Genomic DNA, 14,957 nt, shown 5'->3' on the forward strand with positions numbered 1-14,957 from the left:
TGCTCAAGATGTGAGAAGAATAAAGAAAAGAATCATTTTATGAAAGGTGAACTGTTGAGAAATTTTAATGGTCATACGTTGTTTTTACAAACATAACACTGATTATAAGCATGGAATGTCAAACAAATCTTTTTAGCTACCCATGAATATGGAAAGCCAACCTAGTTAACTGTAAACTTTGTTTTTCTTCAGTCAAGATTTTTTCAGTCCTAAAAGTATCTTGTTTTTTCTATTGCATTTCTTCTTCGAAGTATGTTCCAGCTGGTTTTACCATAATAATGTTTAATCTTATATGTTACTGGAGTTCCATTTTGCTCTGCGGGTATCTGCGGGTATCTGCGGGTAAATGTAATACTTATATATAAATACTTCTTCAGTCCATCTAGTTATTTTATCACTTTTCGAAGATAGACCTTTTCTTGCTTATTCTTACTGAATCACCAACTGAAAAGTTCTGTATTTGTTTACATGACATGTCAGTACGATTTAGTTCTGATATTTCAAATTTTTCTTGATATAGAATTTTTTTCTTTAAACTATTTATTTTCATTTTGATTTAAGCTAGCTTCAATAAGAATCATTTCTATCAAATAATTAATGATATAGATTTGAATGATGTAGTCAAAAAAGTATAGTAATACTACTGCATTACTAAGCCTTTTTGACTATATCATTCAAAGCATAAATTGAATGGGTATTAACGTATTTCCACATTTTTTCTTTCAATGTACAATTCCATTTTTCTACTACTCTGGACTTTTTTTCATTCTCTGTAGAGTATAGCTTAGCCTACTTTTGTACATCTTTTTTTAAAAATTCTTTAAAACACCTTACAACACTTATGCATTAATAAACATTAACGATCTTTTACAAGCTTTTTTTGTTCTAGCAATAACTTTTTTTGTTTTTGTCAATCTTTACTTAACTCTAGAATGGGAAGGTTTTGATGCGCACTGTTGACATGCACTAGGATTGATTAAAATAGTTGGCATATGAAATTTCAAGGAATATTGAAAAACGCGAAAAATTTGGTTCAAGTGACTTTTAATTAACTTAAAAATAGCTAATAGGTTTAAAATGTTAGCTCATTGGAAATTCGTTTCCTGAAAGTAAAAATAATAATTCAGTCCAGCCCTTAGGGACCGCACTCAGTATAAAACTGAAGCCACTAATTAAACTTTCTCTTCTACAAGGTGCCCAACTGCTTAGACGCCGCGTACCTTTTAATATTAATGTTTGTCCTTATCTGAGCCTCGAGTTAACTTAAAATGGTAAGAATACTTACTTTTTAAATACTACCATGAGACAGCTAGTCTCCTCTCTTAAATAACCGGCATATGAATTATTTCAAAAATATTAGTACTTTACAAATTTGAGCACACGCTCATTTTATAGCATAGTAGTGGGCCTAAATGGTGGTGTAAGTCATGGGAACTGGTGCTATAGTCTCTTCGAAACACCATGGTGAAAAATCATGAACCTGACGAGAAGGTCGCCTTAACCACTACATTTATAATTGGAATAAAGCACAAATGTTTTTCACAAAAGTTTTTGATATAGAATGTTGTTTTTTTAACCCTAATTTTGTACATTTTTTTTATAAAATTCTTTATCTTTATTAACCCAAATTTTACTCGGCTTTTTTTATTGAATAAAGGTTTAAATGCTTTTGCTACAATCCTGCCAATTTTATCTTTTAGAGGAATCAACCAGCCATATTTTGAAAAAATATCAATAATAGCTGATTTTTATTTATCCAACTTTTTGTTGAACGAAGTATTATTAAAGATATTCATTCTTCCAGCAGTACATAACAGTGAGTTTATGTATCCATATTCAAGAGATAGCATACATCATGATGATATGCAGCATTATCAACTCAATTTATAGGTTTACTTCATTCTTTTGGAGATTCCCATTTAAATCTTTTATCAAGTTTTGTACCGGGTTCAGTAAAACTATGACCACGTAAATACATCTTTAGAGGTTTTGTTATTAATAGAGTTTCATGTTTTTCAGCATTTGCATTTGAAAACAAAGCAAATCCAATTTTTTTAGTGCTACATACTTTAAATCTTTCTTGTTTCATGTTACTAACGTTTTTGGAAAAGGCAAACTCTTCGCTATTAGGTTTTGCAACTTTTTTATATTTCATGCGATACATTTTTACGTACAAGAATTTTTTTTTTTTTTGCAACGCTAAATTTCATTATTTTTATAATCAGACTTTAAACAAACAATATTTTTAACAATCTCTTCCTTTTCTTCAGGTTTGAACGTACCATTAACCTTTTTACTACATCTAGTTTTTATACAACTAGGATAATTTGGTTTAAAATCACTGGTCACTGTTATCATGAGAGCCGATATCGCCAATCTAGCTGACCCAAGAATGGCACCTATGTGATAGTGTACACATCCTAGAGTCGCCTGGTGCATATTTTGAAATCTTTTAGGTAGGTCCGCGGGAAAAAGTGACTTTGAAGTGACAAAAATGGAAATAATTTAACTTCTTTTTTGACATAGCAAAATTGCTATAAGATCCATAGCATTAAGATTGGCCTATAAAATTTGGTGACAATGTAGTCAATACTAAGATTCGGGTAATTTTCGCTTCCTATCGTCAGAAAAAAATTGAACAAAATTCAACGTTTTTTTTTACATATTTTAGCAATATAAAGATTAACTAATGCAAAATACATTTTTTCAAAAAGTATATTTTTATGCGGGGAGTAAAAATGTCATAATGAAAGTAAATATTCAATACGAGATTTTTACTGATGAATAAAAATTGTTAATGAGATTTTTTTCGTGGTAGTAAAAAATCTCATTCAACATCGTAATTTAAACAAGTAAAAAAAACCTCAATAGTTTATTAACTAAAGCAATTCTGTTTCAAATAATAAAATCAATTTGAGAAAAAAAATATTCAATTTTTGTAAAAACATTAATTGTTAGAAAAAAATTCATTTAAAGCCGTTAATCAACTCTAATATCCCTAAACGTAATTCATAATTCGTTTAACGCATTAAATATGTTTTGGGTGGGACATGAACCCACTGATCTCTATAATAACTGGATAGCGCAACTCCGAGCAAAACTTCAATTTTTTTGACGCCAAAATCACCATATTGGAAAGCCCCAAAAATTTAAATCTCGTAGGCTTTAAGTTCTGTTTTTCGGCTTATCGCTTTAAATACACATATCAGATTTCAGCTTTCTGGGGCTTTCCAATGTGGCGATTTTGGCGTCAATTTTGATATTAGCGATGCGCTATCCAGTTATTACAGAGATCAGTGACATGAACCGTTCAAAAAGTTTTGCAAAAATTATACATCAAGTGTAAATTATTTGATTAAAAACGATTTCCGTCAAGGGTACGAGAGACCGATAGACTTTCTAGTAAAGGTTTATGCATCCCGATAATTTTCATTTTGGTCATCGTGATTGTTAACAACAACCACGCTTAATATTAATTCGAAATTTAGAAAATGATTGTTAAAGAGCAGACCAATTTATTCAAACTTTATGAAAGGTCTTAAAAAAAGCAAAGAGCTAGTCAGTTTTACAACTAAAATTTTCACAACTAAAATTTTAACACTTTTAAAGTAAATGAAAAACTAAATGGGATTTGGTTAATTTTTTTAAGAATATAAACGATATATAATAAAGAATATACAATTTTATACAATATTTAAGAATATTTAATTATATACAATGTTTAAGAATATACAATTATATAATAAAGTTAATAGTTGCAGCATGAAAAGGACTTCAATTAGCCATATCATCAAGTCCCATTTGAAACATATTTTACTAACCCGTAATATTATCGCCCAGTAAATCTTTAAAAACTTTCTTTAGTATGTACAACTTAAAAAAAAATGCTCCTTAGATTTAAAAAAGACCCCTTTAGTTCGCTGGAGTGTGGGGAAGCCTAATCATGGCCCTGCTTGAAATATTAAAATGCTTAGGAACTACATAGAAAATTAAAGTATTAACTAATGGTTAAAACAATCGCTAACCGATAAACATATTGTGTTAAAATAACCATACAACATTTTTGGTTTGGCATGTCGCCGAAACCCGTATAGGCATTTTCAAAAGACATATTTCATTATAAAATGTATAAAAATTTTTCGACATCATCATAAAATATATTAAAGACAAACTGTGTAATTGAATTACTTCCATTCTCAGTTACATTAAATGTGTTTAAAGTAAGTTTAATCATGTCTTCTCTTTGAGCAGCATTGAGTGCCGTAAGTTTCTTGAGCTCAAGTTACATTTTTCTTTTCGATGAATAAGGTTAGTAACACTGAATGAGGATTTTGGCCCTACTGAACTAGCAGGCGAAGAACAAACCACTTTTGCTTTAGAGACTAACATTGGAATATCTTTTTCATATTTGTACCAAAATTCATCAAATATCCAATTTTTTTTTTTTTTATAGCGTAATTGAAAAAGATAACTCTTCTTTGATATTTCGCTTTGATTGCGTTTTTTCTACGCTTAGATTGACACCACACAATGTTGCAAGTTTAGGCAATCCATTTTTGTAGTTCACAGACTGTTCAGGTGAATCTTGAAGTTCGAATCCAGTATTTGAATATTTAACTTGTAAAAATGAAAAGGAATAATAATATTTGTCGATTTGCAAAGCATTTTTATAATAGTATTTTAAAAAATTATTTACATAAGTTTAAATATATTTAAATTTAAAAACAAATAATGTTTTATAATAAACCACTTCTTGGCTGGTTTTGGTCATTTTGCAAACAACTGTTTATAAACGTTGACCTTTGAGGATATTGTCGGAGCATTCTATTTGAAAATATTTCCAACAGTTTACTTTCTGCTTTCTTATATATTTTTTCTGTAAAACACTCGTTAGTTCTCGGATCAAATGTTACTTTGGAGATATCTTTTCAATAAAGTTTACCCTCATGAACTTGAGAAGACTACTTCGCAACATGTTTTCTTTCTCGACCAAAGAAGACGATTGTAATACCAAAGAAGATGATTGTAATAAAAAAACATTTAGCTGAAGATTCATTTTCAAGAAAGTTCATTAACATATTTTTTGATAACTTTTGCGGACGAAAGTTTAAAAATTTCTAGTATAGAGAAGTTAAGTTGCTTCAAAGAATGGCGAAAGTGTAGTGTAAAATTTCTAGGAACTTCCAATCTTCTGATAAAAGATTTAATTTCTTGAGTTTACTAATCTATATTATCATCGATAGTACCAGGTTTTATAGTAATTTTATTATAAACATTTTTAGCTTTAATTTCTTGAGTTTACTAATCTACATTACCATCGATAGTACCAGGTTTTATAGTAATTTTATTATAAACATTTTTAGCTTTAATTATCCTACTAATCATTAGAAAAAGTTAAATTCCAACGTACATGAAAATCTGACGATAAGTTATTTATTTTTAGCCTCTGTTTCACATGTTCTACTTTTTCTTCAATTATGTCCCATAAACCATACATTCTGTGTGAGACTTCAAATCATAAAAATGATTGAGAAAACTAACAAAATTATAATCAGGGACTTTACTTACGATTTGAATCTGAGACTTCTCGTATACAAAGCAAGCACCATATTATTTTTTGTTTAATTTTTTCGACAGTAATGACTGGAAAAAAAGACAAAAAAGAGAATTATCTAAAAGACCATTATTTGGAACTTTATCAACATTTATCGCCAGAAATATTTGTATTAATCTAAAATAAACACGCCAACTGTTGAAGTTAGAGGTCTATCTGGTGACAATTTACATATTCAGGTATGTTTATAAAACTTATTTAAATATTAATATGAACTTGCAAATGAAAACAGAAAGGTCAAAGAAAGTAAATGACACAAAATAATTACTTGCTTTACAGTCATGTATTTGTATCGGTCTTAAATTTGCGTTGGCACTTGAAATATTTTTTTATAAACTATTGTTTGTACTGTTGATTCGAACTCTGATACCGACAATACTCAAATTCTCAATTTATAAAATCAGTCTGCAAAAAAAAGGCATCGCCTACTAAGACACTACTTTCATTTGTTGCCAACACAAATAAGTATGTTTGTGTGATGTGCCCGGAGAATATATATATATGTTAATGCCTGAACATAAAAAGATTTACATTTAATAATTGTAATTCCATTGCGGAAAGTGCTAGAACGTTCGATGGCGTTACAGATTTATTAATTTCAAAAGTTTTTACCAGTGAAAATTATAGATATGTTAGCGATTTTTTAAGTTTGTTGCGAGAAAACTACAATAGTGCTGGCTTATTATAGTCTGTTTTTATATGCCCTTTTTCAATTTAGTGTGTGTTTAAAATGTCCCTCCTTAGTTTTCATATAATAAAACTTTTTACACATAAAATCTTTAAAGAAAACTGCTGATAAATTTGCCTTTCAAAGAATCTCTTCTTGAGAAGTCCCTTACAAAAAAACCCAGCGAACTTCCAGTGAAAGTTCACTGGAAATGTAAAAGATCACTGGAAATTCACCGAGTTCGCTGGGTTTTCCGCAAATTTTACGACTTCGCTGGAAGTTCACTGGAAGTTTAACGAAAAACGTCATTTTATTTCCAGTGATCTAAAACCTTTGTGGAAATTTAGCGCTGATTTTCAATAATCGAAAACGCGGCGGGTTTCATAATTCAATATTGATATAACTTTTGCTAACATAACTTTTTTGAAATTTGACAGATATAACATCTTGAAAATTTTTTTCCAATTTCTGTAATAAAGTAAACTTTGTTTTTTTATATCCACAGTTTCAGTTTCTATTATTTTAAGTTCTACTCAATTTCCAAAACCACAGGTATGTTGTTCAGTATGTTCATTTTTATTAAAGCGAATACATATTCAACTTTATAATTTCACAAAAATTTATTATTATAAATTTCTTTATTGTAGATTATTGAACATAATAGATAATGATTGATTTATATTTACAAAATTTCAGAATGAAAAAAGTTTTCAAGAGATTTTATTATTGTTCCTAAATACTAGATTTTTTGATATCGATTCTTTTTCAAAGTATTTTTGTTTTTCTAACAGTACGAGTACAACAGGCATCACTAGAAATTCTTATAAACATGATTTGGCTAACAATAAGTGTAAAAAAAAAAACGACACATTTTTCTTACCCTTTAAATTTGTCCCATCTCAAAAGACATACCCCTAATATGAGATAAATCCACTATGTTGTCTTACACAGATTGAAAGTAAAATTTTAAACTTTTCATTCAAAATTTCAATAAATCGAGTTGAATGAATAACAACAACTCCCTCTATCTATTTCACTGTGATAGACAGACAGCGCTTTGTAAATAATTTGAAAAAAAATTTTTTGATGAAGTTCTCTTCAAAACGGTGTAAATTTAAAAATTTTTTTACATTAAAATTCGATTTTCTAACATTCCTAAGTTCATAATTCTTTTGTTTTAACATTTGAATTTTCTTTGAACTTGTTTTCAACTGATTTGTTTCAGTTGAAGCACTTTTTATTTTGTGTAATATTTTCCCTAAACTTATATATATATATATATATATATATATATATATATATATATATATATATATATATATATATATATATATATATATATATATATATATATATATATATGTATATATATGTATATATATATATATATATATATATATACATACATACATACATACATACATACATACATACATACATACATACATACATACATACATACATACATACATACATACATACATACATACATATATATACACGTATATATCCGAATAATTTTAAATGTATTCTTAAAATAGAGGGCTCAATGTTCTTAAAAGAACATAGCAATAATAAATTAGTAAAAATCATTTATCAAACTTGTTTCATTTTACACTGTGTTTCATCAATTAAGACATCAGAAAATTTCATCAATTAAGACATCAGAAAATTTCATCAATTAAGACTCATCAGAATAGATATTTTGTAAGTTTAATAATTTTCAAAAGAATATTAAATTTTCTGAATAATTATAAAATTTAAATAAAATTATAAAATTTTATACCGCTTAAACACCTTCATTTAACATATATATGCATTTGATATTTATATATACATCATACACTTGATAAAAAAATTTTCATCAAATAAAAGTATAGTTTGTATTGTATGTACTAAAGAGCTAGCTGTTAAATAAGCATCATTGTTATTTAAGCACAATTAGGTTAAGTACAATAGTTTCTCTTGTTCTCTTTCTGATGTTAATCTTGTTTAACTAAAGTTTAATTTTGCCTGCTTGCCTCTTTTATTTTAGATGCCTAGAATTGGTCGCTACAAGAAATGGTAATCAGGCGAAGTAAGTATTCCAAGAACAACACGTTACTTAAAAAATGGAAGTTTAGCGAATTCGCTAAACTTCCATTTTTTATATATAAACACGAAAGTTAACTTTCATAGCTAATTAGCTATGAATTCATAGCTAATTAGCTATAAAGCTTTTCTAGTGAACTTCCAGTGATCTTTAAAGATCACTGGAAGTTCACTGGGAGTTCACTGGGTTTTGGAACAAGATCACTGGAAGTTCGCTGGAAAAGATCACTGGAAGTTCGCTGGGTTTTGGAACAATTTTTCACTGGAAGTTTACTGGGTTTTTTTTGTAAGGGGTGGGTGTCTCTCAGGGTATATGAGTCTTACTACTATGTTTTGACTATTTCTGAATTGGTTTAGGAAAAAAAAAAGGAGAAACCCCTTTTCCTGAAAAAAAAAGGGGAAAATGACTCCCTGACAAAATATTCCCCTGGAAAATATCCCCCCAAAAAATGCTTTTCTTTAAATTAAAAAAACTACCTCTCCAAGCCCTAACCGTCAGTTGCTGCATGTACTATTTGATGCATGTTCTGCTTAACAGTCTATGTGACTACACTTCGCTGCGCTAATTCCAAAAAAATCAGTCAATAAAACAAAAATAAAAAACCAACAAATGAATTCAAAAAATTAAACAATAAAAATTGTAGCAGAAAAAAAGCTGATACAATTATACAATGATACTATACTAGAGCGTACTTAAGTATATAAAAAAACTATTTAGATATTTTTTCAGGAGGATATTTTCCAGGAAGTTTTTTTCTCAAGGGCTTTTTTCCTGGCTCCGTCTAAACTCCATGCGTTCCGTCAAAGAAAATTTCTAAAAAGGTAAGTATTCCAGCCTAAGACTAGTAAAATGTTTTTATGTTTGGCCAGGAATCGACTCCTTTTTTTAGACAGGCTTTTATCGAAACAAGATGTTGTTACGGCGCTAGGAATGGTTTTAATTGCCAATATAATCTTGGACCGGAGTCGATTATTGATATTTTTAAGATGGATAGGGAAAAAATATCTAAATTCGTTCAGATCAATTGTCGCCCCAAATTAAATTAATTATGCTTTACTGCAAGTTTTATTTTACTGCATTTCACTCTCTAATACAATATCCTTATCAGAGAAAATATCCTTATCAGAGAAAATATTGATCAAAATTAAGTTTACTTACTTTTTAAGATTACTTTTAATTTTAACTAAAAGTTATGTAAACTTAAGTAATTAAAAGTAATTTTGTGTAATTTATTTTTAATAGTCATTTCATTTTGCTTATAAAATGAAACATGTCTACTTAGAAAAACTAATTTTACAAGTAATTTTTATTTACATTTGATAGCATATTACTTTTTTATAAAGTGTTTTAAAATGCAATTTTTTTGAAAAAATTAAGGTAATAGTTTTTTTTTTAAATATATTCTTTTTAAATGTAAAAGTAATTTAATATTTGAGGTTTAATTACATTATGAAATGCAATTCTGCTTTTAAATATAAAAGTATATTACTTTTTGATGTATCTAATTTACATAACTTACATTTGAAAGTAAATTTACCTTAGCTTATAAAATAAAAATCATTTTATAAAAGTAAATTACTTTTAAGTGTAAATGTGACTTTACTTTGAAAGTTTAAAAATAAATACGTTATTTACTTTTTCATAAAAGTTTACTTAAGTAAAGAAAAAGTAAGTAAAAGAGCCATATGGCTAACACAAAACGTTCAAGAAACGTTCGTAGAACGTTAGAAACGGTCGGGGACGTTCTAAGAACGTTCTAAAAACGTTTCCAACGTTCTTCGAACGTACTTGAACGTTTTGTGCTAGCTGGGATCCCCATTATGTAAATCATAGAATTATTTTGGATATTCCAAATCTAGTTCTAAGATTCAAGCATAATTCTCCCATGAACTAAGGTCATCTTCTGTCATCCACTCAAAACCATAAAAACCAATTTTATAGAAATATTAGTAACTGATTTTCATCTTCAGCAAAATGTTTACATTTGCAAACTTTGCGTAAAACTAAATGGTGGACCAAATTTTGCGTAAAACAAAATGGTGGATCAAATTGATACTTCCTCTAAGTTTACTGTCTCAGAAAAAAATAATAATTTGGAACTAATTTAAAACAAAATAATTAAAGTATTGAAAAAGAACCTGATTCAGCAACAAATAAAATCAAACATCCTAGAATTTTTATGTTGGGGCAAAAACATTAAATGAAAGGTTATTAACAATTTTAACATCTTTTTTTCTGTTTTTTTCTTTTTCTTTCTTTTTTAAAGTTATGATGTTCAACTGTGTCCCGAAGAATTGAAGAATTCTTTTTTCTTGTACCATCGTCATTGAACTTTTATATTTCGAGTGCCAACTTTAGGTTGAACTTACAATCCTCGAGATATTATTCAATCCACAACCCACAGGAGGATGGAAAAGCCACCAATTGTTCGGATAGAAATATTTTTGAATTTCTACTCCTTCTCTTGGTATTTGGAAAGTTCTATTCAAGAATTTCACTGTGGATAACGGTTTTTTGACGAGACGCGCAGGAAACTGAAAGTAAAGTCTGTAGTGGAAGAAAGCCAACCACGACTCTTTCCCGATTCTTCTCATAATGCCGTTTTTATAATAATCTTTGTATACGAATATATCACCTCGCAAGTCGTTTTTATAGACGAGATATCTTCCAGCAAACGAATCGTATTTTAAGTCCATGTTTTTTCTGTTAAAATCTTTTTTCAATTTGTTAAAGTTTACATTTTTAAGATCATCTTCAATGATTCCCATGTCGAAGTCGTACTCCCATGGGAAAATATCGTTTAAACCTCGTAGGGCGGCCCATAAGCTTAATAAATAATAAATTTTTGTTTTGAGTGATTTTTCTTTATTTTCTAATAATCAAAATTAAAGCTTCTGCTCACTGTAATTGCGAACAAGTTTTTCGTGTGACGTTTTTTTATCCGTATTCAAATTAAGTAAATTGTTAAGAGAAAATGAGGGGAAAAAAAGGTAAAGACAGAGGTAATGAGAGATTTGTTTTTAAAATCATCAGAAAATAATATGTAATTGAAAATAAGTAATTGAAAACAAATTATTTTTTCAATGACTATTAATAATTATCGAGTTATTAAATAATTTATAAAACATATAATATCATACTTTAAAATAACAATGTATTCCAGCAAGATAACTTTTTATGTTAAGTTATAATATATTATACGATAAAATATTTTATTGTATTAAGACGTGTTACATTAGAATAATATAGTAATATGATACTCGGGTGATTTAAGGCATGTCTGTCTCTAATCAGTGTTCGTTTGCACCACTAAATATTTCTTTTTTGCATAACTTTTTGGCAAATTTTTTAGAAAATAATTTTTGTCATAATTTTTTGGCAAATAACTAACTAAAATGAACGTTACCAGGCAAAAGTTGTTAAAAATTAAAATATTAATTTTTTACGAAGTTTTGGGTTAAGACGGATTTTGTTTTATCTGAAAAAGGAGAATATCTTTAAAAATAAACAGAATTATCTTTATAGCACAACTTTTTCAGTAATATTCAGTCTAGTACACTTCGATAATTGTTATTATCCACTTGTACAACTAGTGATTTGTACGATTAGAAAATCCGACGTTTTTTATAAACTTCCGGCGCCGCCCCTAACACGACTAAAAGGAGCGAATATCTGAAATAAAAAACAAGATAAGTTTTGAAAGTACAAGGAAAAGATGCAAAATTTCTAATGTTTTTCATCAATTATTTGTTTTTAGTCAACCTTGAAGTATTAATTGGTGGTGGGTCTAAATAAAACTTATACAAATATAAGAGAGAATTTTTTTAAATTTCTTCCTCAAGTTCCATTTATTTATTTTTTTTATTCATTATATGATAACTACATTAGATTGTGTATAAAATACAAGGTGTTGGATTTATGCTGACAAACCTTGTTTCTCATAGGACAATTAAAAATAAATGTCAAGCACTCTTCAAAATGCAATATATGAGAATGAGATCATAGTGTTAAGTAGATTGTTTCATTGCAAAAGTAAGAAAGGATAATGTTAAATACTAATTAATCTTTTTTTTTTTTACCAATAATTGATCACTTTAAATAATTGTGTTAAATCTCACAATAAGGTTTTGCTAAATTTCATTTTTTCATCCAGCTTCTCCATTCTTAATTTTTAGAAAATACTTTGGAAAACTTTTGGAAGTTGACAAAGGCTGATATATGCAAGATTATGTAAACCATATGGTGGATCAGACTGATGGTAGGACTAATGACCTAATTTTAATGCAGTTTAAAAGAAAATCTTTAACTGTATTTTGTTTTAGAAAGAAAGTATTTTGCTACCTTATGTTTATCTATTAGTTTTTATTTCCAAAACTCAAGTTAGTTATTGTCTGCTGATTTGTTAAAGTCAAAGGTTAGGATGTAGCCTATGCTTGGGTAATGAAAAGTGAATAAACAAAAATATCAGGGTAAATATACACCAGGGTCAACCTTCAGCTTTTTTGTATTATAGGTAAGTGACAAATGCCCCTTAAAATTCAAAAGACTTATTAAGGCTCAAATTAGGATAATCTACTACGAGTTTCCTATTTCTTCCGCACAAAGTTCAAATTTTGCAAAAAAAAAAATAATAATAATAAAGTAAACAAAGTTGAAGAGGTTTCGAACATTTAAATTCCAACCTAAGAACATTGCTAAACTGTTTGAGTGTTTTTATATGAAAGCTGAAATTTTAGAGGTCTAAAAGAAATCTATCATTCTCAAAAAAAGAAAAGGTACGAAGATTTTTGTTGCCAGTTTCTTCACATTCATATTGAAGATACTTTTACAGAAATTATAGTGAATAATCCAGTTTTTCCCATAAGAAGAGTTTGGTTGGTGAAGCCAGAAAAGGATTTTCTGAGCAGTATTCTTAAAAATACATGGAATGTTTTGGAACCTCAAGTTCAATGAGAACATACACTTAATAATAGGTAAACATAAACATTTATATTTAATAAAAACAATACCTTAGTTTTAGTAAATATAAATGTTTATATTTACAATATAAATGCTTATATTTACCTGTATATTTTTATCTATTATCGGCTGTTTCTAGAAAAACAATGTCGGCCTTTGAAAACGGTATCCTTAACGTCAAATTCTTAATGCGATCAATCCCGTGAGGTGAAAACAGTTCACGCGTTTAAGCAAAAATAACACGAAAATAAAGTGAAATTTCCTCAGACTGGCCTTAAATCACCCGAGAACTATATTATGTTATATGGCGCCAGTACTTTTTCGCACCAACACACCATACCCCTTTTTATTGCATATTATGAAAGATCGTTGTTTAAAATAAAGAAAATTGGTATTCATTTTGTTTTTTGACCAACTTTAACTTGAAGAGAAATAATTTCCCTAACAAAGCGCTCATATTCGCCATTTTCTAAACACCGCAATGTTTTGTTACTTCAAGCAAAAAAAAATGTTAAAAAAATGTTAATATTGAAAATGACATGGTTTTTAAGGTTGCAGTGCCTTATTTTGAAATAGGATGTTGAAAGTTTTTAAGGTTAGGCTCAGAAAGCTTAATTATTTTAAACAACGATCTTTCATAATTTGCAATAAAAAAAGGGGGTCCGAAATCCACTAGCGCCATATAATATAAAAATTATTTTTTGTTAAACTGTATTACATTAAAATATATTGCATTATATAACATTTTACTGTATTATACTTTATTATGTCATGTTACATAATCAGAAATTTATAATTTGAGCATATTTGAGATTTATAGTTTGAGCATATTTGAGATTTATAATTTGAGCGTATTTGAGATTGCGTACAAAATATCCTTAAATCTGTAACGTTGGCAGAATTTGGTGTCAAAATGTCAGTCTTTTTTCTTCTAAAAGTTACTTAAAAATTTAAATAAAAAATTGACTACTACTCGTAAAACATAAATATTGATTACCTTCCATGCAGCAAAAAGTGGTCAATTTTATAATTATCAAGTATCTCGTGGGTAGATAGCAACGAAGTACGAATTTCTTCTAAATTTTTTTGTTGACTTTCGTTAAGTTCACACCGACCTTTAAAAAGATTTGGATCATAACCCATGTTATTCCAAAGCATATTTGCATTTATATATAATACAGTTATCATAAAAGATATAGTTGCCAAAAGTAGCAAACAGCTTCTCTTTTTCTTAAACGACAATTTCGTATCTGAACCAAAAGTCATTTGAAAAACGTATTTACTAAATCTGATGAACTTGTAACTCAAAGCTTAAAAAGCTCCAAAAAAATTGTAAACTTTAACAAGTAGAAAACCGTAAAAGATTTTTTTTTTCTAACAAATTACAAAAAATATGCGGTAAACGCGCTGGTTTTAAAGCACTTAAATTTATCTTTTCATAGAGCTTGTTATTTAAGAGCGTGTTAATCAAAACTAGCAATAAGCAACCCGTAATACGGGTTATGGTCGGTCTGTTACTTTATAGTGGCTGTTTTCCACAATTTAAAGTTGCGAAACCTTAACTAATAACCTTTTAGAAAAACCCCTTCAAATTAAAAAATTGAACCATCTGTAAAATTAAAATA

General features: G+C 28.3%; 1 protein-coding gene across 1 annotated transcript; it reads right to left on the reverse strand.

Moving 5' to 3' along the window:
• Positions 1-10,693: 10,693 nt before the first annotated feature.
• LOC149890417 (uncharacterized) lies at positions 10,694-14,753 on the reverse strand. The gene is made up of 2 exons (XM_090085865.1): positions 14,330-14,753; positions 10,694-11,199 (listed from the first exon to the last, which is right to left on the reverse strand). The coding sequence occupies exons 1-2, from the start codon at positions 14,596-14,598 to the stop codon at positions 10,728-10,730; spliced, it is 741 nt and encodes a 246-aa protein (XP_089941991.1). The 5' UTR covers positions 14,599-14,753; the 3' UTR covers positions 10,694-10,727.
• Positions 14,754-14,957: the final 204 nt, after the last annotated feature.

Source organism: Hydra viridissima, unplaced genomic scaffold, assembly GCF_058129835.1.
Source record: "Hydra viridissima isolate aposymbiotic clone 2 unplaced genomic scaffold, HvirCarnegie_v1 scaffold_4, whole genome shotgun sequence".
NCBI lineage: Eukaryota > Metazoa > Cnidaria > Hydrozoa > Anthoathecata > Hydridae > Hydra > Hydra viridissima.